This window comes from Rhineura floridana, chromosome 7 (assembly GCF_030035675.1).
Source record: "Rhineura floridana isolate rRhiFlo1 chromosome 7, rRhiFlo1.hap2, whole genome shotgun sequence".
NCBI classification, from domain to species: domain Eukaryota; kingdom Metazoa; phylum Chordata; class Lepidosauria; order Squamata; family Rhineuridae; genus Rhineura; species Rhineura floridana.
In genome coordinates this window covers 56,975,516-57,001,755 of record NC_084486.1, presented here as the reverse complement: position 1 = coordinate 57,001,755, position 26,240 = coordinate 56,975,516, and the positions used below count along the sequence as shown (strand labels likewise).

The following is a 26,240-nucleotide window of genomic DNA, read 5'->3' as shown; positions in this document are numbered from 1 at the left end:
AATATATTATTGCCTTGCATGGTTTATGGTGGTTGCCTAAGCTGTTCTCTGAAATTAGAGCTAGATGGTATAAATGCTCTTGAATAGGAAGGACAGGAAGATTACTTCTATACTTACTGTAAATAAAAGTCCTCTGTTAGTGGATATGCTTTGTTTTATATGGTGCCATTAATATTTAAAATGTAGATTTCAATTCTTTTCAGTTATCTCCATTTAGTGGTTGTTGATAATTCCATAGTGAGAGTCTCTAAGAATATGATTAACCCACAGGGTCATCTTATAATGTAATTATTAATGATTGATTCTGTTTATCCTTGGAATCAATATAAAAAGCAAAATTGCTTGGCATATATTTGGGGTTGATTTCTTACATTTGGTAGACATAACAACTAGCATTGGCTTTATATATTAAAGCACATTTGAGGGATCTAAAAGTGTGTGGCTTAGTTTTTAAATAATTACGGCAATACGAGGTGGTTCTTACATGACATATGTTAATATGGCCAATAGTGTTAACATCTCCTGCCACTAATAGTTAGGGTGGGGATGTATAGTAATTGATCTTCCTGGGAGTGCTGTAATGTAAAAACAATTCAGGCTGTTTGAAGTATATTTTACAAGTGTGCATTGGGCCTTTGGGATGTTACATTGAAAAACCCAATTGTGCAGTTACCATGGGAACCCAATTAGAATAGATTGCTTGGGCTTTTTAGTCTTTTCATCTTGACCAAAAAAAATCTAATGTACTTTAAATGTTTTCATATGGAATTTTATGCATAATTTGGATTGATGTAATAATAGCTTTTATTTAAATGCTAAAATCAGACTGTATCAAGTGTTCTATTAGGGCTTCCCTTCATCACAGAAAGATAATCTTTTGGCATATACATAGACATTTACATTCTGTGTTAGCTATGGTATGTTTCCTTTTAACTGTGGTCAAATTTAGTGATTTTTAACCCGGCTTCGATAATGCTGAATAACAAGACTGTGTTTGTCTGTGACTCTTCCCCTATTGCTGGAATATGTTGGCTGCTTTCAGATATTTAAAGATTCTCTTGAAGAAGAGAAGGGGCTGCTCACTCTATCCACAGAGGACAGGAATGAAAGCAGTGGGAATAAATGACTGGGAAGTAGATTTATATTAAATGTTGGTAAGAATAGTTTGACAGCAGAATGAGAAGTTTAAGGGAGCTGTTGGTTCTTTCCTGGAGATTTTTCAGGACAAGTGTGTATAGGTTGCCATTTTTATTTTACCTTCTAATACAGGTTGTATTCTGTTTTATTTTTAAACCTAAAATCCAGAACAGTGGCCATCAACTGAAAATATGAAGCAAAAGTCAGAAACAAAATCTCTACAGATAGCTTCTGTTTACAATCTGCCTTTGTGGAAATCTGTGAGGCAGAGGGAAGGGGAGTGAGTGAGTATGATGTATGCATATAATATATTAATGGTGATTTTATAAAAATGCTTTTTGAATAATTCTTTTAGAGAATAAAGGTGGATTCTTATTTCAGCCATATTTACTGCTTTCTCTCATGCTGGGATCTCTCTTAGTGGCAAGCTAAGACACTTCTAATATCCAGCTGTGAAAGCAGTGCTTGTAGCTTGCTTTGGAACAGTCTCCAACATCATTCCTTGAGCTACCAAGCAGAGAATGCACTCAGCCTCAATCAGTTTGCCAAATAACAACACAGCTCTTGGAGCTGTGTCTAGCTGTGTGAATTGTTAAAGCATCCATGACATTTCAAGCCAACTAAATGGCTAAGGAAAAATTATGACTCCTTACCAAGTGATTCCATCAATTTTCTGAAACCCAAATTCTTTCTGTTATTTTCATAATGTGCTTAAGCATGTATATGAGGATGGATATAAGATCCATTGTTCAGAATTTTCTAATGCGTATGTGTACAGGCCAGACAAACAATGGCAGATTGTAATGATGCAGTGAGAAGCACTCCCATTCAGGGTTCCAGCAATGCCATCTTCCTCCCCTCCGTATTCCATTTTTCTTCTCAACAGCCAGTCAATATTCTGTGTCCATTGGGAGTGCTTAGTCCTCATTGGACTGGAGGATTGTACCCCTTAGGATTTTTTTACCATGAACATTGGGGTTTCCCCAAGCCAGGCTATTGATAGCATCAGCCATAGTATTCTCTGCAGGTGGGTAGTTGGAGGCATAGTGATTAAGTGGTTCAGCTCCTTCTTGCTTGTAGGCTTCCCATAGTCTTCTGGTTGGCTACTGAGAAAAGGATGCCAGATTAAATCGGTTTTTAGTCTGATCCAACAGGGCTTTGCTAGTGCTGATATGTTAATATTTTGTTGGAGGCATGGAAAAATCTTCACTTTCCCACTTTACTATATCAGTGTGCCATGTGTGGAGTCATCACAGAAGCAAGTATAATGCTTCATTGCCCTCTCCCCACCTGTTTATCAATCCTTACCACACTGGCACATTCATATTTTATGGAGTGTTTGAACCGTTTAATTTATCTTAAAGAACTGATACAGTACAAAAAAATCCTAAAATTACTTACTCAGAAACCAAAAGGAATTGCTTGTCTAGTTGATTAAAGTAGTCTTCCCTCTATTCATCTATAAACACCTGCTCTTTCCACTACACACAGTTCCCTATGGGAAAATAGGAAAGCAAGTGGATCTTGGTGGAATTCAAAATCAAATTTTCCCTTTGATTAGTCAGCAGGAAAGCTTAAAGGAAAAACAACCTTTCTTTGAGTCCATCACATCACTTGAGATCTAGCACTTGACCCCTGATACTCTCACGTCTTATAAACCTGCCTTTAAGTGCTGTGCTACAGTGCAGGGAATTGCACATTTGCCAGCTGAGAGAAGCTTGTATTTCTTTCGGTGGGGGTGGGGTCATTAAGAGTTGTTTGTTCAATAAAAGTTTAAAGCCTTTGTTATAGAAAAAAAACAAAAAGAATCATTAAACTGTAATATAAATATTTCCTCCTCTGGGATGCACACCTTAAAGTGGTGAGGGGGTTTAAGGGTGTTGAAGAAACTGAGAGCAATGCCATCAGGAGTCTAAACCAAGAGGCTAGACTCCTAGCAGGGTCACTCAAGGCAGAATGGTCAAAGCTGAGACACCAGACTAAGATGCATCCAAACTCAGAGGAAGGCAATGGTAGACCACCTCTGAATACCTCTTACCATGAAAACCCTATGAACAGAGCATCCAAAATGCAACACAAGCTAGTGCTGGAAGATGAGACCCCCAGGTCAGAAGGCACCGAGCTACTGGGGAAGAACAAAGGACAAGTACGAGTAGCGCTGTGACTAATGACGCCACTGGGTCAAAGCCGAAAGGAAGCCCAGAGGCTGATGCACACAGATGCGAAAGAAGAGTCCAAAGTTGTACGACTCACACAATAGGAACATGGAATGTGAGAAGCATGAACCAGGGAAAGCTAGAAATTGTCAAGCAGGAAATGGAATGTATCAACATTACAATACTTGGCGTGAATGAATTAAAAATAGATAGGAACGGGCCATTTTCAATCAGGCAACTACAAAATATTTTATGCAGGAAATGAAAAATTAAGAAGAAACGGGGTTACTTTAATAGTGAGAAGTGATGTAGCAAAAGCAATTAGGAGCTATAACACAAAGTCTGAGTGAGTTATATCAATGAGATGTAACAGGAAACCTATTAACATAACCATCATCCAAGTCTACGCTCCAGTGGCAAATGCAGAAGAACAGGAATTGGAGAGATTTTACACAGAAGTACAGGAAGAAATTGATCACACACCAAAACAAGATGTGCTGATAATCATGGAGGACTGGAATGCAAAAGTAGGAAACAGAGAAGAACTAGGAATTGTGGGAAAATTGGGCTTAGGAGATAAAAAATGAAGCAGGAGAAAGACTTATATAATTCTGTGAAGCTAATAATTTGTTTCTTGCAAACACATTTTTTGAACAACGGAAAAGACGACTGTAGATGTGGACATCACCAAATGTCAATATAGGAATCAAATGGATTATATACTTGGTAGCAGAAGATGGAGATGTTCCATACTTTCTGTGAAAACAAGACCAGGAGCAGACTGTGGTACAGATCATGAACTGGTCGTATCAAAAATCAGAGTAAAGCTAAAGAAGATAAACAAAGCAATCATAATGTCAAAATACAATTTAAATAACATCCCAGAAGAATATAAAGATCAAATAAGGAACAGGTTTGAGGCTTTAAACTTAGTTGACAGAGAACAAGAAGAACTATGGAATGAAGTCAGAGACATTATCAGGGAAGAATGCAAAAAGACAATACCTCTAGTTAAAAAGAGAGAAAGACCTCAGTGGATGACTGAAGAAACTCTTAAAATGGTTAAAGGGAGAAGGAAAGCAAAAGCAAAAGGAGAGAAACATGGTTAGAACCCTAAATGCAACTGTACAGTGACTAGTACGTAGGGACAAAGAACTATTACAATAGTTACTGTACAGAAATAGAAGAGGACAACAGGAGTCCTATTCCAAAAGATTAGAGAAATGAAAGGGAAATTTAAACCAAGAGTAGGGATGTTGAATAATCAACAGGAGAACACACTGAATGACCGAGATGAAATAAAAGGAAGATAGAAGCAATATACTGAAGGACTCTATAAAAGAGATGCAAAGATGACAGATTCATTCATGGAGGAACCGTATGATGAACCACCAGAAATTTTAGAATGTGAGGTGAAAACTGAACTTAAAATACTTGGAAGAAACAAATCACCAGGAACACATGGCATACCAATAGAGTTGCTACAAGCTACTGAAACTGAATCTGTCCAAATTTCGACAAAAATGCGTCAACAAATATGGGAAACTAAACAATGGCCCACAGGCTGGAAGCATTCCATATATATCCCAATTCTAAAGAAAGGGGATCCCAGGGAATGGAGTAATTATCGAACTATTGCCTTAATATCCCATGCAAGTAAAGTAATACTCAAGATTCTACAACAAAGGCTCTTACCATATATGGAGCTAGAAATGCTAGATGTCCAAGCTGAATTTAGAAAGGGAAGAAACACCAGAGATCATATAGCTAACATACATTGGATAATGGAATGGAGCAAGGAATTTCAGAAGGAAACCACCCTGTGCTTTATAGATTACAACGAAGCCTTTGATTGTGTAGATCATGAAAAACTATGGAATGCTTTAAAAGAAATGGGGGTGCCACAACATCTGATTGTCCTGATGCGCAACCTGTGCTCTGGTCAAGAGGCTATTGTAAGGACAGAATATGGAGAAACCAATTGGTTCCCCATTGGAAAGGGTATGGAACGGGTGTATTTTATCACCCTCTTTGTTTAATCTATACTCAGAACGTGTCATATGGAAAGCGGGATTGGACCAAGATGAAGGAGGTGTGAAAATTGGAGGGAGAAATATAAATGATTTAAGATATGCAGATGATACCATACTCTTAGCAGAAACCAGTAATGATTTGATACAAATGTTGATGGAAGTTAAAGAGGAAAGCACAAAAGCAGGACTACAGCTGAACGTCAAGAAGACTAAAGTAATGACAACAGATTTATGTAATTTAAAGTTGACAATGAGGACATTGAACTTGTCAAGGATTATCAATACCTTGGTACAGTCATTAACCAATGCGGAGACCAGGGCTGGCCCCAGACATGCTGGGGCCCTTGGGCACAAGCCTGCCCCAGGCCCGGCACTCCACTTCCGTGATTCATGGGAGGATCGCTGCTGCGGATCGCATGCCCTGCCATTCCCTTGCTTAACCTACCTTTCTCAGCTGTTCTGCGGTTGCGCACACAGCGCTGCCCTTAACAAAGATGGTGGCCAAGGTTTCCCTAAGGGGCTGAAGCCTCTGCCACCATCTTGGCTCATGGCAGGGATGTGCATGTGCAGCATGAATGCATGCCATCAGCTAAGATGGTGTCAGAGGTTTCAGCCCCTTAGGGAAACCTCAGCCGCCGTTTTTGTGTAGGGCACTGCTGTGTGCGCAACCGCAGAACAAGGTAGGTTAAGCAAGGGAATGGTGGAGCTCCGAAGCTGTCTGCGATCCGCGGCAGCAGTCCTGCCACAAATCGCGGAAGGGGATCAGAGGGACCCCTGTAGCCGCAGGGGCCCTCAGCCAGTGCCCCACCTGGCCGCCCTTTGGAACTGGCCCTGATGGAGACAATAGTCAAGAAATCAGACAAAGGCTAGGACTGGGGAGGGCAGCTATGAGAGAACTAGAAAAGGTCCTCAAATGCAAAAATGTATCACTGAACACTAAAGTCAGGATCGTTTAGACTGTGGTATTCCCAATCTCTGTGTATGGATGTGAAAGGTGGACAGTGAAGAAAGCGGATAAGAGAAAAATCAACTGATTTGAAATGTGGTATTGGAGGAGAGCTTTACGCATACCATGGACTGCAAAAAAGACAAATAATTGGGTGTTCTAACAAATTAAACCAGAACTATCATTAGAAGCTAAAATGATGAAACTGAGGTTATCATAGTTTGGACTAGAAAAGATGATAATGCTGGGGAAAACCAGAAGGGAGTAGAAAAAGAGGAAGGCCAAACAAGAGATGGATTGATTCCATAAAGGAAGCCACAGACCTGAACTTACAAGATCTGAACAGGGTGGTTCATGACAGATCCTGTTGGAGGCCGCTGATTCATAGGGTCGCCATAAGTCGCAATCGACTTGAAGGCACGAAACAACAACAACTATAAGTATCTAGCATTGGTCCAGATTCGAATCTGGGGTAAGTGGGGTAGGTACTCTGCTCTCCAAATGGGAAGGATTCTTGGGGTATTCCCTCATGGGTCCAACACAGCTCAGGGACTGGCATGCCTGCCAGGTACCTAGGCTCATTTTAATGGGGTGACAAAGCATTTTGGCCTCATCTACATAGTTAGATCTCAGTATTCTGGCTTACCGTTCACAAAGATAGATGATGTATTCTTTGGACCTGAACCTGTAACTTAACTATTACTTTAAAATACTGCTAATTATAGCTATTGTGTGCATTGTAGACTTAGAAATCAGTAAGTACCTTCCCCCTTGTGTTTTTGGAAGTACATGAAATAATGTTGAAAAAGATCTAGAACAATAGTTGTTTGCTGATCAGCAGTTTTTGGTTACAGAAATTGAAATGCCTTGGAACAAAAGAAAGCGAATATAGCAAATTCTTTATAGAAACTAACCTTTGTTCTTGCAAAGTATGCTTAATTGAACAATCTCAACCAAAGGCTCAATTAGCTTTGAAAGTGATGTATCTCTCCACCCCATTTTATCTTTGAAATCTAGGTCTTGTCAGGTTGTACTACCTGTACTGAATTGGGTTAGCATGATTGAAAGGGGATATAATTTTTGCTCAGGCTGCTCAAAGCTCTTTATTTTTAACAAATGTTTAACCAAAACACTGGGGAGAAGTCCACTTCTTAAGGATTCAACATCCCCACCTCTCTAATTAAGATCTGAGAATACTTCCTGTACATGTGTCTGACTTAGCATAAGAAGACCTCCAGCAAACAAATGCAATCTTAATATTTGGGCGACCTTGAATAATTTTTTATATCTTATATTGATAAAACTACAAGTTGGAAATGCATGATCCTCCACTATATAAGCTTCTTTTTTTTTTGCACACATTAGTGTGCTTAAATCGGATATTAGGATCATGTGTTTGTGTTGTTTGCAAGTTTTGACTTTCATCTGCTTTGTTATGTTAGCCTTTAAGGCCGTAGCTAAGCTTACTAACTTTGAAATAAGTAAGCCCACTACTGAAATAAATGAGACAGATCTCAAATAGTAATTTACCATAGTAACATACTGAACTGATTACCTATATTCTGTAAAGTGTTGAAAATCTTATTTATCTTCTACACCTGATCTGAAAAAATGGGGAAGCAGGGGAATGGTAAAATACTGCCCATCAATAGAGGCAGGACTGTTCAGATGATCTATTTACCAAGTGATTTTGTGCACACTGTAGTAAGTTAGCTACTTGTAAATGGCTGTCTGTATTCATCCTTGGTGGAAAGTAAATATGGCTGAAGGTGGGATTTGAGACGTGATTTTTTTAAGGTATACCATGAACTTGACTGTGTACCTCCTTACTTGCAAATAATTCTGATGAAACTCTTATATGTAAATATTTTTAAGATTAAGAGATTATGCCCTCATTTGGCTGTCAGTTGAAAGCAATCTTGCCATCTAAATAGTTGTAGCCATGGTAGTTTATAGAAATATCTTGTGCTTGTTTTTCTTCATATGTCTTTTTTCATACCTCAGAATGCTCTTCGTGTACATCTTGTTTAATCTAAGGAAGGAAACAAATGTGTATATGGAAAAAGAAATTGGGTGTTTAGTAGCTATAGTACAGTATATTTTAAGCATTATTTTTACAGGCTTTCGGATGTGTCTTAAGCTTTGCAGTTATCCTGTGGATCAGGACATGTGATGAGAGAAGCACTCATAATCTCATTCTGTTGATTGTGACTCATTACAGATGATAGATGACCTAGTGAACTTCAGAATTCCTGTTTGCTTGCAAGAAAAGAAAATTCCCATCCACTGTATAGTATTGCATCCTTTAAAATTCAAAGTACTCTGTGTGTGTGTGTGTGTGTGATTGATCTCGTATCTAAGAGAAAAAATAACATGGACCATGCTATCTCTTTTAGTTGCTTATGCAATGTATGCTTTTGTATTGTTTTCTAACACGTTTCATTTTTTGTTTCTCATAGGGTAACCTACTTTGTGTACTTAACATGGCATCAAAACTTCATCAAAAAGTAAGTTGCTATGGGGAAAATAGCACATTTAGGTTCACATGCAACGTAATAATGTTTGAAAAGAATTCGCATAACATAGTCGGAGTCTTTCCCCAGTGTCCAGCAGTCGGTGTTAAGAATCCGGTTGACAAGATTGATGCTGCATTGTAAATCTCAGTAGCTCTGTCATGGTTGGTAACAGGCAGCAGTGGACCTTTCCGCATCACTTATCTATCTTCTGCAGAGCATAACCTAAGTGAACATTGCTGTATTTTTAGGGTTAACTAAGCTGTTTTCTGCTTTTCTGTGACTAGATGAATATTTTTTGCAACAGCAAGAAACTAAACTTTCTGTTTCAATTAATATTGCAAGTAAAGGCTTTTAACATTAAGTCAGTTATTTCTTCAGTAAACATAAATTCTGTAAAAAAAACTTGTATAAAATGTACAGCCATAGTTTCTAGCTGATATCCCATCCCAGGTGTCAAATCTTTTATGTAGATCATACTTAAACTTGTATGTCTAAGGTGACTTTACAGTAACCTTTTCTTTTTGATGGGTGTGGTCTTTCAGTGTAATTGTACATGCAAGCTACATAGTACTCATACCCAGTAGATGTGTGCATATTTTGGCATTTTATTTACTGGAGTAGCTTTACTAGCTTAGGGCATAACTTTGCTTCCTGCCTCTTCCTCAATCACCTGCAGGAAAACCCAATTTGCCTTATGTTATGGCATTAATTTGTTTTTCTCCAGTTTCTTCTTTGTTTAATCACACATTAATCTCTTGAATGTCTTATAATATCTAACTTCTAAATGCTTACATACATTTTGGCTTTCCCTTTTTGTTATTTCCAAGCCTAGGGTAATCAGATTTCTAGATATAGAAAAAGCCAGCCCACATAGTTTGTTCATGCTGTAGTGCAACTCCCAAGAATATGCAGACAAAGGTGGATGAATGTCAGTTCTCAATGACTCGCATTCAGTCCTGTGGGACAAACAAAACAGGCTGCAATTTGGGATGCTGTAGAGAAGGGGACAATCCTGAACTTTATCCTGGACATCATGTTTACTAAGGTTAGGGGAAACCAATTCAACTTTTTTGACTTTTCCTTTTTAGCGGGGTGGGAATGTGGGGATTGAGGAAGTAAAGTGTTGTACTGGAGGTTAAGTTGTGGCTGCCACCTTTGAAACTGGGTGGCCTGACCTTCACTTACTGTAAAAAGCACACAATAAAGCACCCTGAAAATACAGGCTGTCCTACACAGACACTCACACACACCCTGTCTGTGATGATGCACATTTCACTCTTTGATTGAAGCAGTTAACAAGCATGGAAAGATGCAGACTACATTTGATATCCAAATAGCCATCAAATATTCTGTTAGGAGTGTTGATGTAGACACCATTATCCTTCATCAGTTTCAGATAGACACCTCCAGACTTTGGAAATTGTTTGCTCTGTACTTGCTGATGTAGTTGGATACTGATACGTGGTTATTGTACCTATAGTTCTATGAAATACATGTGTTGTGTTCTTTCATGTTTTAGATTTTCCCTTTAAAAATTGGCAGTGGGAAGAGAGCTTATGCAGTTGAGCAGAGGGGTCCAGGAATCCTTCACCTCATTTTCAGTTCTCTCTCGAACTAGAGATGTGAAGGCCTGGGGGAAAAAAACAGAAAAATTCAGACCCCCCTTTTTCCTGTTTTTTTTTTAAAGCTTTCTGTGTTTTTCCCTGAAAAATGTTAGGTTATGAAATATTTTCTTTTAGAATAATCAATAAAATGTTTAAGACAAGATGACCATATATTTCCTCCGTGCAAATTATTTCAAAAACCAAGAGGAAGATTTTTAAGTAAGGCTATGTAGAGTATCAGATCATTACAATTCTGGTATGCTGACAATAAGCAAGTCCTCAGTGGTACACTGAGAGTGCAACTCTTAAGCGCAAGAACAAGATACATTTCTGCCTCTAGGAGGCACTACCATTGACATGAGAGAAGAAGGATTTAGTGCTTTCTTTGCTTGTGGTCTTTCTCTTCTTGGCATAATTCTTGGCTCTGGGCTCCTGCCGGGAGGAAGGGCGAGATATAAATCAAGTAATAAATAAATAAATAAATAAATAGTTGGTGGATCTGTTTCTGTCTTCTTAACTGGACCATAAAGGACTGGGAATGGGAAAAAGTACAAAGCAACACAGAAAAGCAGAAACTGTGATAGTGATGGAGAAAATGGGATTGATTAAATTTCATGTAGTATTCATTGTCTTAGTCCCTTCCCCCTTTTTTCAGCTCTTTCTATGGAAATGAGTACTTATATCTACTTGACACTAGAGAACTGGAGGGGAGACATAATAATTTTCAGAATATGTAATTGTCTTTGTTTTACTTTTTAAAGATGTTTTATTGCTTGTGTGTTTGCTACCTTGGGCTCCTCTGGGAGGAAAGGCAGGATGTAAATTTAATAAATAAATATGTTGATTTCCCCCCGTTTTTATTGTTTTTTGTCTGCTCCTCAAACTGCAAAACCAAAAAGATACTAGGTTCCTTACAGTGCATCTGTTTGTAGCCCAATTTGTAACTAATTTTTGAAAAAAAACCCACATTTAAATATAGTTTGTAATTATTGTCTGAATAAACTGTGCTTTAATATATCAAACATGATAATTTTACAGGCAAACGAAGTTATACGTAATACATTTTGTGTTCCTAAAGTAACATTTAATTTGTAAAAGGTGCTTTCCAAGATGTACTTTAAAAAAAACACATACACACGAAAAAACCAGTTTTTTCCCCATAGCTTCAAAATTTCCAGAAATTTTACATCTTTATCACTAGCAACCAGTGTCTTCACTGGTACTTCTTTTTAATGGTGGTTGGTGTATTGTGTCAGTCTCAAGGCTTGGATGTTATTTCTCTTTGAAGTTAAGGAAGTGCAGAGGGCATTGACAAAAATGATGGTGCTGTCCTCCTCCCTAGCTGCCTCAGTCCTTGATTTCATTCTTCTAGGAACAGGTAACTTCAAACACCCCTAGGCTCTACCTGTGTAGTGTTAATGTAGATGTTGGGAGAGATATCCATATGAACACCATGGAAAAAAAGCATTTTTTTTCCTGCTTTCTCTGAAATTTGAACAAGCTGTCATGGCTACCAATTATGTACATGTGTGCATTATGTTTGTTTTGGTGTAGGATCTGACAAGTATTGTGAATTGAATTTAGGGATGCCATTTGTTATAGAACTGTTTGTTTGAAGATGAAATATGGAAATATGACTGTTCATTTACAAGCAGATTCTAGTGCTTATAAGTTATAGTTTACTTTAAAGGGGGTGTTAATAGTGTTACTCATATTGCTTGGAATTTTTTTATTCTTTAGTTCTGACTCTTCAGGTGTAGCTATTTTAGTATTATAGAGGATGATGGATGATGCAGGAAAGTTTCTTTTGAAGCACTTCTGATATTGTGCAATGCACTTGGGGGTCAGCTACACTTGACTGATGCATGATTTATCTGATGTCCCTGCCACTTTCTGAGATAAAGCTGCTATTTTATCAAAAATGCCAGCAACTGTGACTTAGAATTTATATGCCTTCTTTTTCAAATAATTGCTCTGATTACTTTCCGGTATGGCAATAAAATGATAGAGGTAATTGCACACAAATGTGGGATAGCAGTGAAATACAATAAAATTAACCTGAATTAGCTTGACTCATCGATGAAGTATTTATGAAATGTATTTTTGAAATAAGGGAGACCAATATTATAGCTGGAAGGTGAGTTATTGCCTTAATGTAATACAGTTTGAAATTTAAAAAAGAGACTGTTACAGTTGAGGGTGATTGTGCTTTTGAAATTAAGTTGAAGTGATTCTTATAATTGGCAGCAATAATGCATTGTGAAGGTAATATCTTTTATTGTGTTATGCCTAGTTGCATTATCTCTTAGTTTGTTCTGACTTGAGCTTCTCAGAGACTATAAGAAACAGTTCTTTGAATTTTTGTGGCTTTTGATAACAGAAGATCCTGTGAAATATTATGCAATTTTGATTATAAACCTTGCCATTCTGTTTCATATATTAAAAACATTTTATTGGCTTCAGTTAAACCTGGAGAAAAACCCACACGTTTTATTTTTATTAGTTTTTTGTAGCTTCGGGATGCATGTAGTGTGCCTAATACATAGGGCAAGACAATCCTATACTCAAATTACGCTGGAACTGGAGATGTGCCTCTGCACTTCCATCAAAGCATTCTCCAGGACGCACACAGTTCTCTGGGACAAAGGTTCAAGATCATCCAAAGAAAGAAAGTCTCTTTTGCCAAGCAGCCAAGAAGAGGGATCAGGAGATACAATGAGGTTGTCCGTAGTCACATATTGATAGCAGTAACCTCCAGGCGCTCCTTGCAGAGGGCACGGATTTGGGGAACAGGAGATGGGAATTTAAATCTCACTCAAAGCAGGGGTCGAATATGGCCCCGCTCAACTTTTATGTGTCTGGGATTTGAATCCGCACTGAAAGCTCCACAAAGCAGCTCCATAACCAACTAGCCATAGATTTTGATGCATTAATGGACATGCAGTCAGTTTTCAGGAACACAGAGGCTACAGGAGGAGTCCTAGCTGCCTGCCAAGGCCTATGTTTTTTGTGTTGGAGTTCCCTGTTGCAAATTTAGGGTATACCCCACCCTGGGAAAGGTGAGGAGCCCCCTGTCCCGACATCCAGGTACAGCTGAGCCCATCAGGGGAGGTGCTGAATCGAGTAATTGGTAGCACCCCTGTAGGACCTTCAGCATCCCCTATTCCCTATTCCCTTTCCCCACACTCCATCTGATTGCGTCATACATCCTGGTGGCAGCATCCATCCCACTCACAGACTTATATGATACACTTGATTGAGGTAAGAGAGGTGGGATCACTCCCCTGAGCTTATCAAGTGCTCTCCCTGCCTGTCCCAGAGTCCCATTCTGAGGCCGGCTAAATCCAGATAGTGCTAGACAGATATACTTTTTCTCAAGCCTATCTGGCAATAGAGATACATGTGGCACAGTCAAAGCCTTTATTTGATAGCACCTGGGATCCTGAAATGGAAAGACACATGAGTGGGAGTTGTGATCTGGGTACCCCAGCAGAGCTACTCTTCTTTGGACTGTAGCTCTATAGATAGCACATTTGAAAGTGTTGTGTACTTTATGGCTCCAGCTTCATGAAAGGGACATAAATTGTTATGGAGCTTGTAGGGGTGCAGAAGCCTGCCTAGAGCAAGTATGCTAACAACCCCATGGAAAAACACTGTGTCATTTCTGTTGGTCATTATGGCCTCTCTCCTGGCCTTTATATTATGGCGTGAGATAGATTTGGAAGTATCTCCCACCATGAGTGGGCGTTAGAATGCTGTACTAAATGGGTCTTTAGTCTGATTCAGCAGCACTCTTATGTTCTTACAAGTTATGGTCTTGCTAACAGAGAGCTTATCTGCATGTGGGGTGAGTGCCTCTCTTGAGTGTATATTTGGAGGGTCAACACACTGTCACCTGCTGTTTTTGGGAAGACAGTTCAGGCAAGGCAAGGTATTCAGCTAAATTATTGTCCTAGCAGAAAGACTTCAACTAGTAAAAGGGATTTCCCCCTGCTTCCCCCGTGCGTGCATTCCAGGAACACCCAGAACAGATTGAGGGGACGTGTGGGTAGAGGAGAGGAGGAGAATGTTCTGTTGTGCGAGGAAAAATCCCTGCCCTGACAGAACATCCAAGTTAGTGTTATGCTCGAATACAGCCAGTATTCATCTACAGCAAAAGGGAAAGGAGTGAGGCATGAGAGGCAGCAGCAGTTATCATTCCAGCATATGTCCATCCTTGCCTTGCTTCTCTGTGGAGTAATGCTCTGTCCTGGTACCTCTAGTTGTTGGAATGTAGTTTGGTGTCTACAGTTCCAAGGTGAGGTACCTGTTAAAGTTCTAGGTAGAGAAGTCTTAGCAATGTGCTCAAGTTCCCATGTATGGTCCGACATTGGGTAGTTGTGTGCAAAGCACCCTTTCTCCCTGTTTCCCAAAGCTGGTGAAGTAGCAGATGTCTCTTACCTTTATGCAGTAGGCTACATTCCAGACACGCAAAAGTCAGAGATTTCTACACCCTTTCCACACACATCTCTCCATCCTGCATCCTTGTAAGCAGGAAGCATTATCAGAGTTCTAGTACACATTCCAGCAAGGCCAAAAGGAAGGTGTGGACCAGGACCAGTGAGGAGTGGCCTGGGAGAGTCCTGAAAGCCAAATGCACAGGACTGGGTGACTGCATTTTTCCCCCACCCCATCCCCCCGCCTGAAGTTCCCCACTCCTGATGTATAGCTTGCTCTTTAGTCTCTAATCCATAAACTGCATGTTTTAATGTTTGGATGATTGCTGTGTATGTAGTTATGTGATTGTTCTGCATGCATACGTCATGTGTTTGCAGTATAAACACAATATTTTATCCAGATGATAAGAGTTAGAGTAATGTTTAGAAAAATTGCACAGAAATATTTTTTTAAACAAGATATTTGTACATGCATGTTTAAGTTGAATATACACAATATTTTGTTAAAGCTATTCACAGGCTGCTTTTCTTTCTCAAATGAATGAATGACTAGGAAAAAAAACAGGAAAAGCCTGATGGTATTTTAGCTCTAATCTAATGCCTCTCCTCCCCCCTGCTCCATTATTGAGTATATCTAGTTTGTTGTGTTACTTTTTAGTGACTGAAGTCATAAAAATGGAATGATACCATTAAGCCCCTACATTTGGGATATTGTTAACTGTTGTGCCTTTTTTTTAAAAAAATGGTGGCAGTATATTTTCTTTAACAGTCATGTTTTATTTCAATTAATCATGTGTTCTGCCCTCAAGTGGCAAGTCTATAGTGAGCATTGAACCATGGAATATGGTTGTCATGCTGGAGTCTACCAACAAGCATTTTTTCCTTAAGAGGGGGGATTATTATTGGTTCCATTTTATTTTGAGTGGGAGCATGTGCCTGCCTCTGACGTTTAAATGACAAATTTGACAGTTGAGGTACTTCTGTAACGTTGCTGGTTTTGCAGCTGCTGTAGCCCTTTATGGGATAAAAAAGGTGGCTGTATACTACAGCCAGCGTGGATTTTTCACATTCCGCAATGTTAAATTGAAAATACCCCATGCCATTCTGATGCTTCCCATAAACTCATTTCAAAACAAAACCTTACCAAACGTATAGTCCTGAACTCAGAAACGCTTGCTTAACAACCCTCTCAATTTTCATGGCAATACACAAAACAGTCAGAGAGAATAGAGAGTTCAAAGTCTAAAAAGAGAGAAAAAAACCCCAGAGCCCTTTTGGACTTTTTTCTGTCAGAGTTCTCCTAATCTGTTGAAATTCATTAAAAATCAGAAATGTTCACAGAGTATCTGTAATCCTAATACTGACCTTGCCCCATGCTCTGACCTTCATCTTCTGCAGTTTAAAAGTTAAAAAAAATGCCTGGCTGATTTTTAATCAGTTTAAGAAAGTTTTGGCTGGCACCCTATGATAAGCCCAGGCATGCTCACTAAGAACCGTCAGTGTTGTAAAAGCCTCACACCTGCTGGGCTTGGCTAATCAGGGGGCCATACCCACACCAGACTTTGATTTCACACTTCTCTCAGAGAGCACCCTAGCGAGGGAGCCTGCTCCACGAGCTAGAGGGAGCCCCAGCTGACGAAGCGTCAAGGCCCCAGCTGACAAAGCGTCAAGGCGAGTTAAGCAGCAGAGCGAAAAGAGGGTAAGTAGCTCCCATTTATTCCATTATTTAATTGAAGTAAAACAGCTCAGAGCAATAAGTAATAAGGGCAGCCCAAGGTCACCCTGAGCTAGGAGCCAAATCCTGAAAGAATCTATATCTTAGGAGACAGATCCTAGAATAAAGAAGCCTATAGAAAGCTAGTTTTCAACACCATCCTAGCAGGAAAGCTTCAGGGGACACTGTAAACAAGGCTAAATTCCAGTCGGAGAGAAGGGGGAAAAGGAAACTCCACCGATACATACAGGGAGAGAGTCAGCTCAGTCCTTGCTAAAAAGGGCAGCTTCAGCCTTCCTGAAACACAACCACAAGCTCTGTTTCCCTAGGTTAAAGAAAGGTCAGGCTGTTCTAGGTGGGAAAACAACAAACAAAAAAGACTTGACTGGAAGGCGCAGCCCCTTGATTAGATTAAAAGCAGCCAAAAGCTTAAACAGCCCCGCCCCTCGCTCAGGAAGGAAGGAAGCCTGCCTTTCTGCCTTCAAAGGAAGGAAGCCTGAGAGAATACTAAAGAGTTAAGCCCCACCTGATAGCCATCAGCCTCAACTAACACATCATTGGCTGGCAGCAGTAGCTGGGAGGAACCAGCCACACATATAAAGTCAGAGCACCCTAGCGAGGGAGCCTGCTCCACGAGCTAGAGGGAGCCCCAGCTGATGAAGCGTCAAGGCCCCAGCTGACGAAGCGTCAAGGCGAGTTAAGCAGCAGAGCGTGTTTGGCAGCAGGGCGTGTTTGGCAGCAGGGCGAGGAGGCCAGGGCCCCCCACTCTGCCCGTCTGTTCCCTGACCTCAACTAAACCGCAGTCTCCAACCCATTGACGTAACTTTCCAGTGTTTTGCACCGCCTGCAGCATGTACGACTATCTGCCTGTTGGACAGAAGTCGTGGGTGTGCTCTCGGTGCAATGAGCTCCTGGCTCTCCGGGAACAACTTCATTTCCTTGAGGCCAAGGTGGCGGACCTGGAAAATCTGAGAGAGGCAGAGAGGTGTGTGGAGGAGGCCTTCAGGGACGTTATAGCTGTGTCCCACTCCAATGATGATAGCTCTCCTGCTATCATGGAGAATGATGGTCTTGGGGAAGGAGAGCATCCAGCTGAGGAAGAGGGAAACGATCCCTTAGAAGGGACCCATTCCTTGGGGGATGAGCAGATATCCTCTCGTGCCGAGGATATATCTCCAGGGGGTGGAGGGATCCTTGTAGTGGGTGATTCGATCATTAGGAACATAGACAGTGGGGTGTGTGATGGGCGTGTAGACCGCAAGGTGTTTTGCCTGCCTGGTGCGAAGGTTGCGGATATCGCCTGTCGTTTAGATAGTTTGGTAGACAGTGCTGGGAAGGAGTCAGTGGTCGTGGTGCACGTTGGCACCAACGACATGGGGAAATGCAGCCGTGAGGTCCTGGAAGCAAAATTTAAGTTGCTAGGTAGGATGCTGAAAGCCAGAACCTCCAAGGTGGCTTTCTCTGAAATGCTACCAGTTCCACGCGCAGGACCAGCCAGACAGGACCAGCTTCGCAGTCTCAATGCGTGGATGAGACGATGGTGTTGGGTGGAAGGGTTTGGATTTGTTAGGCACTGGGGAACATTTTGGGACAAGCCGGGCCTGTACAAAAGGGACGGGCTCCACTTGAACCAGAATGGAACCAGACTGCTGGCACTTAAAATTAAAAAGGTAGCAGAGCAGCTTTTAAACTGACTGAGGGGGGAAACCCGACAGGAGCTGAGAAAGGTCCGGTTCGGAATAAACCTCCCCCCTGGGATAAAAACCAAAGAAATGATGAAATTTTAAAAGGGGTAGGCCTAGAAGTAGGCATTGTGAGAGCAGGGGCACAGGATATAAATTCAGAAGAGCAAAATTACCACAGGCCTAACCACAAGTGCCAAAGACACTTGAAGAGAGACACTGCTTACAAGTGCCTGTACGCTAATGCTAGGAGCCTGCGAACCAAGATGGGAGAACTGGAGTGCTTGGTCTTAGAGGAGAGCATTGATATAGTGAGCATAACGGAGACCTGGTGGAATGGAGAAAACCAGTGGGATACGGTTATCCCTGGATATAAACTATATCGGAAGGACAGGGAAGGACGTATTGGTGGTGGAGTCGCTCTATACGTGAAAGAAGGCATTGAATCCAGCAAGCTCGAAACCCCCAGAGAGGCAGACTCCTCCACAGAATCGTTGTGGGTGGTGATACTGTGCCCCAGGAAGGACTTAATACTGGGAACGATCTATCGTCCCCCTGATCAAAATGCTCAGGGAGACCTTGAGATGAGATATGAAATTGAGGAAGCATCCAAACTAGGAAATGTGGTAGTAATGGGTGACTTCAACTACCCGGACATAGACTGGCCGCATATGTGTTCCAGTCATGACAAAGAAGCAAAGTTTCTAGATATTCTAAATGACTATTCCCTAGACCAGTTGGTCATGGAACCGACCAGAGGGACGGCAACCCTGGACTTAATCCTCAGTGGGGACCGGGACCTGGTGCGAGGTGTAAGTGTTGTTGAACCGATTGGGAGCAGTGACCACAGTGTTATTAAATTAAACATACATGTAACTGGCCAACTGCCAAGAAAATCCAACACGGTCACATTTGACTTCAAAAGAGGAAACTTCACAAAAATGAGGGGATTGGTAAAAAGAAAGCTGAAAAACAAAGTCCAGAGGGTCACATCACTCGAAAATGCTTGGAAGTTGTTTAAAAACACTATATTAGAAGCTCAACTGGAGTGCATACCGCAGATCAGAAAAGGTACCGCCAGGGCCAAGAAGATGCCAGCATGGTTAACGAGCAAAGTCAAGGAAGCTCTTAGAGGCAAAAAGTCTTCCTTCAGAAAATGGAAGTCTTGTCCGAATGAAGAAAATAAAAAAGAACACAAACTCTGGCAAAAGAAATGCAAGAAGACAATAAGGGATGCTAAAAAAGAATTTGAGGAGCACATTGCTAAGAACATAAAAACCAACAACAAAAACTTCTATAAATACATTCAAAGCAGGAGACCATCTAGGGAGACAATTGGACCCTTGGATGATAAGGGAGTCAAAGGTGTACTAAAGAACGATAAGGAGATTGCAGAGAAGCTAAATGAATTCTTTGCATCTGTCTTCACAGTGGAAGATATAGGGCAGATCCCTGAACCTGAACTAACATTTGCAGGAAGGGATTCTGAGGAACTAAGACAAAGACTGGAAAGTGGCAAATGTAACGCCAATCTTCAAAAAGGGATCCAGAGGGGATCCCGGAAATTACAGGCCAGTTAGCTTAACTTCTGTCCCTGGAAAACTGGTAGAAAGTATTATTAAAGCTCGATTAACTAAGCACATAGAAGAACAAGCCTTGCTGCAGCAGAGCCAGCATGGCTTCTGCAAGGGAAAGTCCTGTCTCAGTAACCTATTAGAATTCTTTGAGAGTGTCAACAAGCATATAGATAGAGGTGATCCAGTGGACATAGTGTACTTAGACTTTCAAAAAGCGTTTGACAAGGTACCTCACCAAAGGCTTCTGAGGAAGCTTAGCAGTCCTGGAATAAGGGGAGAGGTCCTCTTGTGGATAAGGAATTGGTTAAGAAGCAGAAAGCAGAGAGTAGGAATCAACGGACAGTTCTCCCAGTGGAGGGCTGTAGAAAGTGGAGTCCCTCAAGGATCGGTATTGGGACCTGTACTTTTCAACTTGTTCATTAATGACCTAGAATTAGGAGTGAGGAGTGAAGTGGCCAAGTTTGCTGACGACACTAAATTGTTCAGGGTTGTTAAAACAAAAAGGGATTGCGAAGAGCTCCAAAAAGACCTCTCCAAACTGAGTGAATGGGCAGAAAAATGGCAAATGCAATTCAATATAAACAAGTGTAAAATTATGCATATTGGAGCAAAAAATCTTAATTTCACCTATACGCTCATGGGGTCTGAACTGGCGGTGACCGACCAGGAGAGAGACCTCGGGGTTGTAGTGGACAGCACGATGAAAATGTCGACCCAGTGTGCGGCAGCTGTGAAAAAGTCTAATTCCATGCTAGGGATAATTAGGAAAGGTATTGAAAATAAAACAGCCGATATCATCATGCCGTTGTATAAATCTATGGTGCGGCCGCATTTGGAATACTGTGTACAGTTCTGGTTGCCTCATCTCAAAAAGGATATTATAGAGTTGGAAAAGGTTCAGAAGAGGGCAACCAGAATGATCAAGGGGATGGAGCGACTCCCTTACGAGGAAAGGTTGCAGCATTTGGGGCTTTTTAGTTTAGAGAAAAGGCGGGTCAGAGGAGACATGATAGAAGTGTATAAAATTATGCATGGCATTGAGAAAGTGGATAGAGAAAAGTTCTTCTCCCTCTCTCATAATACTAAAACTCGTGGACATTCAAAGAAGCTGAATGTTGGAAGATTCAGGACAGACAAAAGGAAGTACTTCTTTACTCAGCGCATAGTTAAACTATGGAATTTGCTCGCATAAGATGCAGTAATGGCCACCAGCTTGGATGGCTTTAAAAGAAGATTAGACAAATTCATGGAGGACAGGGCTATCAATGGCTACTAGCCATGATGGCTGTGCTGTGCCACCCTAGTCAGAGGCAGCATGCTTCTGAAAACCAGTTGCCGGAAGCCTCAGGAGGGGAGAGTGTTCTTGCACTCGGGTCCTGCTTGCAGGCTTCCCCCAGGCACCTGGTTGGCCACTGTGAGAACAGGATGCTGGACTAGATGGGCCACTGGCCTGATCCAGTAGGCTCTTCTTATGTTCTTATGTTCTTAATCCTGGGAAGTGCAGTTTGTGAAAGGTGCTGAGAGGAGACTCCTATTCCACTGACAGAGCTCCTGTGGCTAGACTGGTTTAACAGTCAGCCACTCTGATTGACGGTCTGTGAGGGGAACCGGGTGTCTCCTAGCAACCCTTTACTAACTACACTTCCCAGGATTCTTTGAGAGAAGCCATGACTGTCCAAAGTGAAATAAAGGCGTGGTGTGGATGTGGCCAGGGACAGCTTTAGTTTAATTTTGGGTGGGAGGCTATATGTGCCTGCTGTAGAATAAAAAGGTGGGGAAAACACTGAAAAGCAATGATACTGTTCATAATGTTTTCCTTTTAGAAAGGAAAGAGGTTTCCCCTCTGCCCAGTGCCCACCCACCCAATCTCCTCCCCTCCCCCTCCGCCGGGTCAGTGTTGGACTAGGACCTGGAAGACCAGGGTTCACATCCCCACATAGCCGTGAAGCTGACTGGGTGACATTGGGCCAGTCACTGCCTCTCAGCCTGAGAGGCAGGCAATGATAAAACCACCTCTGAATACCATTTACCATGAAAACCCTATTCGAAGGGTCGCCATAATTTCAGTCGACTTGAAGGCAGTCCATTTCCATTTTCAAACATGATTGCACAGAAATAAATCCCATTGAACTCAAAAAGTATGCAGTTGATCAAATTAGGGTTGCCAGGCCCAGCCTCCAAAGGTCTTCTGTATCTTGTGCAGGGGGAAGGGAGAATTTCACCTTGTGGTTTTCCCATTACAGTGTTGCAAGAAAACCTGTATGTATGTGGTTGAGTTTTCTCTTCTCTTAAAGATACAGAATCATTGGAGTGTTACCAAATTCTTCCAAGCTACACAGGAAGTGGATTGGACTGTGAAAGACGAACCCAAATGGTGTTTGCATTTTGACCAATTTGTAGGGCAGTACAATATCTCAGAGAAGAGGTCAGGTCTCCTGCTCCCCTGGTGCATTCACTATAGCTGCCCAATTTCCCTGCTTTTTAAAGTTTGATAGAAATACCTGTGGGCTATAGGTACATTCTTAAACCACTTTTTTTTTGCGTATTAATGAATCAGTATCTAGGACAGACATTACTGATTTCTTGTTGATTTCTTAAAAATAAAAAAGTCAGGAATATTTGCTTTCATCAGTGCTGGATGCCACCTTAGGAATTGGCTCTTTCGCCTACCATCACTGTTCTCCCCCCTTCTGACATGCTTCACAAAATTCACAAGACGTGCTTCACAAAATTACACAGGACCATGACTTGGACCCAAAGTGATGTTGTGTGAGTGGAAGTTACGTCCACTAACACAGGATTAAGAGTAGTTTTTTTTCTTTTGCCAACCCCTGCTAATTCATTTTCTCTGCTGTTACATCATCAAAAATTCAATTTACATGGCTTGGATCCAGAGTTCCTGTGAGTTGTTGCCACCCCCCGAAAAATCAGCTCTGGAAAGTTGTGGGACCCTCTGGAATAGCACGGAAGGGGGCCTGGGAAGCTGTAGGGGAAAGAGGGAACTGTGAATGTTGTTTTTCACCCTTCCTTCAATGGGAGCCTCTGCTGGATTGCAGTCCTTCCTGAGAACAGACTATTTATTTATTCTGTTAGATTTAAACAATTAGAAATGTTAAAAAATGGTTTTTTATTACCTTTCTGATTCAAATATTACTACCTATGGCATTGATAAAATGGCATGCAAGCCATATTGAATGTTTCAGGAGTTGGCTCCTGGGACTTAGAAAGAGTTCGGTAAAAACAGGACAGGACGTGCATTCATAGAAGTAGCATATTTATGTAACAACATTAGAAATGGTGTACTTCAGCTGCTCATGTTACTTCCAACTCTGTCTATTGCCAGGATGAACTATTGTAGTCCATTATTCTTCCGCTTTGGGCACTAATAAAGGCATCATTCTGTTATTTCCTCTTGTGTATATATAAAGGTATGGAGATGTCTTTCTTTCTGTATAAGTATGAGTTGGTATCTTTGGGGAACTGACATCATTCCAATCACATGTTTTGTCTTCTCTTATGGACTCCCACAAGAAATCTATATTCAGGTATTGCTCCTTAACAGCTGGGAAGGGATCACTAATCTCTCTCTTTCTCTCATATAACCAAGTATATAGGGATTTAATCTCTTGAGCTGAGTCAACAGATAAAGATTATATTCAGGATATTTCAACTTTAATTAGTTTCTTCTCTTCTTGATATCTCTTAAAATCCATGATGTGATTTCAGCATGTTGGGCATTGTCTGCTGTGTTGGTTTTCTGGATACTCCTCACTACTTAAAGATTTGCTTTATTCTTCAAGGAATCAGAAGAACAGTCAGAGATCTAGGTCATTTTGTGAGCCACAAACCCACAGGTGAATATCAAGTTAAATGTCTTAATGTCAGATGTTTTCTTTTTTTTTTTACAATGATTTTTATTCAAATTTTCATAAAACATACAAAACAAAATCATAAAACATTCAAAGACAAAAAACAAAACAAAACAAAAATGATTAAACAAAAAAAATGTTGACTTCCCATTTGTCGCAGATCAAATCAGTTGTAGGTCTACAATATATAACAATCCTGTCTCTTAAATTATATTATAAAATCACTTTCCTCCAGTAGTTATCTTAATTAATCATCAAATCTCATAAACATTACTTTATTCTTTCCACAAAAAGTCAAAGAGAGGTTTCAATTCTTTAAGAAATATATCTATCAATTTTTCTCCAAATAAACATGTCGATTAATCCATCTCGTTAATAATAATAATAATCTTATTGTCATAACCATAGTCCAAATAAACATATCGATTAATCCATCTCATCAAAATCTGTTAGGTCCAATAATTTCAATAGCCATTATTCCATTATCCCTATTAATTCCATCTTCCATCTTCAATAGTCCTGTTAAGTCCAGTAATTTCAGTGTCCAATCTTCCATTATCAGTATTCCATAATAATCTTGCTGTCATAGCCATAGTCATATAATAAGAGTCTGATGGGAATTTCCTCTATCCCAAATATTTTCTTGCCATCAATTCTGAATAAGTTGCTGAAATATTGTTGTAAAGTCATATCTGTGTTCTTCTTCTTTACAAAATGCACTGGCTCATCTCTTGAGAGTTTTTCCATTGTCACATGGCTGCAGTTAATTCCATAGATTTTCTCTATAACAAGCTCCATCACGTCATTCCAGTCCAGAAGATTATCCAAGCCATTGATAACTTTATCTCTAATATCTTCATTAATTTCTTCAGAGATAACGTTAAATTCCAAACAGTAGATTTTATTTCTAATATCCATAAACTCCAGATCTTTTTCCAATTCCACATTTGTTCCAATCTCCAGGGCTTGTATCTTCCCTTTATTTTTTCTTTTCTCATCTCTGATCTCATTCTCCTCTCTCACAGGATCCCCTATTTCTTTAAGCTCCTGCGTCATTTTGCTCAGTTCAATTTTCAGCTCCTTACTGCCCTGTTGCAGGGTTTGTTTCGTTATCTCAATCTCATCCATTATTTTCTGAAACATAATTACTTCCAGATTCTCAGCCACTTTCTTGGTTGCCATTTTTAAAACCACGAAAACAAAACAAAACAAAAATAAAGAAGAACCACTTCTTATTTCAGCAACAATTGGGTTAATATTCCAGGCTTGATGACATCACAGTATAAACAGAGCAGCCTGCCTTATCTCTCTATGTTCAAGAACACAAAACAAATTTAGTTCCCAGCATCAAAACAGTTAGTGGCGTCGTGAAGAAGCAGATTTGTCAAAATAAAATAGACCAAAAAGAGAATAGTCCCAGACAATATAATGTTCCTCGGAATAGAAATCCCTCTTCTGTTTATATCTTTAGAATGCACTTCCAGGACAGCTTTTTGCAATAGAAACAGAGATAAGCTGTTAATTTCGTGAATAACAGAGAAGAGTTATAGCTCACCCAGAAGTTCTTTAAAGCTGATTCATTTGACAAATCTCTTTTTGCTGCAACAATTTAAACCAAGTAAAAAAAAGAATAGAAAGAAGGGTGCTTGCCTGTTAGTCCGTTTTCTCTTTGAAGAAAAGATAAACGTATCGCATTAATCAGATAGAGCTTGTTCGGAAGTCCGTCTGGCATTGCTGGCTGGACCTTTTCTCATAAATTAATGAAATCCAGTCCTCCCAACAAAAACAGGCTTTTGAGGTTGATCTCTACGTTTCTCCCTGCCCGGGAGAAATTTCATCAGTCAAAAAAAAAATGTTCTGACTGATTTATATCTGAATAAGCTTCTTTTGAGGCGGGAGCCCGTCTCAAAAGCAGGCACAAGCGAAGTCACCCTTCCCGGAAGTCTTAATGTCAGATGTTTTCCAAGATCCATTGTTTGTGTATGAGTAGACTGTAATGCTAGTACTTTAATGCCTACCACTGGCAGTATGCTAGGTATCATGCAGCACAGAGAACTGTCATGGCCCTGAGGCTTAAAGTGCAAGTTGGACAGATGGGACACGGTCAGCTAAAGGAGTTGGGGACAAGGTAGAATAAATTGTCAGGATTTAGCAATGAAAGGATGAAACCAAGGTAGATCAGGAAAGGCTTTGTTGAATGGGCTTTGAAGGAGAATTTGAAAGTGAGGAAGAACCTAGGATCAAACAAAGGGTATTCATGGCAGATGACATTGCTCTGAGTAGGGAAAAGACATATGTAGCAGAGTATTTTTCTCTTTTATGGAGAAGGAGAAAGGATCTTGGATGACAACTCGTTTTTTATTCGTGTGTTGAAGTCAGACGCTAAAGTCATTGGGGCAAGTTTAGTGCCTTCCCCCATTTTGCCCAAGTGGTATCACTCAGGGTAACCCATTAATTTTTTTCCCTGTATATAAGTAGATGAATCGTATTTGCTCCTACGTGGGGAAAGTACATTCTACACATAGACACATAAAACCCGTCCACACTTCCTGGCACTGGTTCAGTTAATG

At 40.5% G+C, this 26,240-nt stretch overlaps 1 protein-coding gene across 3 annotated transcripts in view; it reads left to right on the top strand.

Annotated features, from left to right (window-relative positions):
- The window catches only part of MGMT (O-6-methylguanine-DNA methyltransferase), a 303,940-nt gene that overhangs the window by 13,048 nt on the left and 264,652 nt on the right, over positions 1–26,240 (top strand). For all 3 annotated transcript variants that reach the window (XM_061635654.1, XM_061635655.1, XM_061635656.1), the window contains exon 2: positions 8,732–8,779. In XM_061635654.1, coding sequence (XP_061491638.1) covers positions 8,732–8,779 — 48 coding nt within the window. The remainder of the gene's footprint in view (positions 1–8,731; positions 8,780–26,240) is intronic.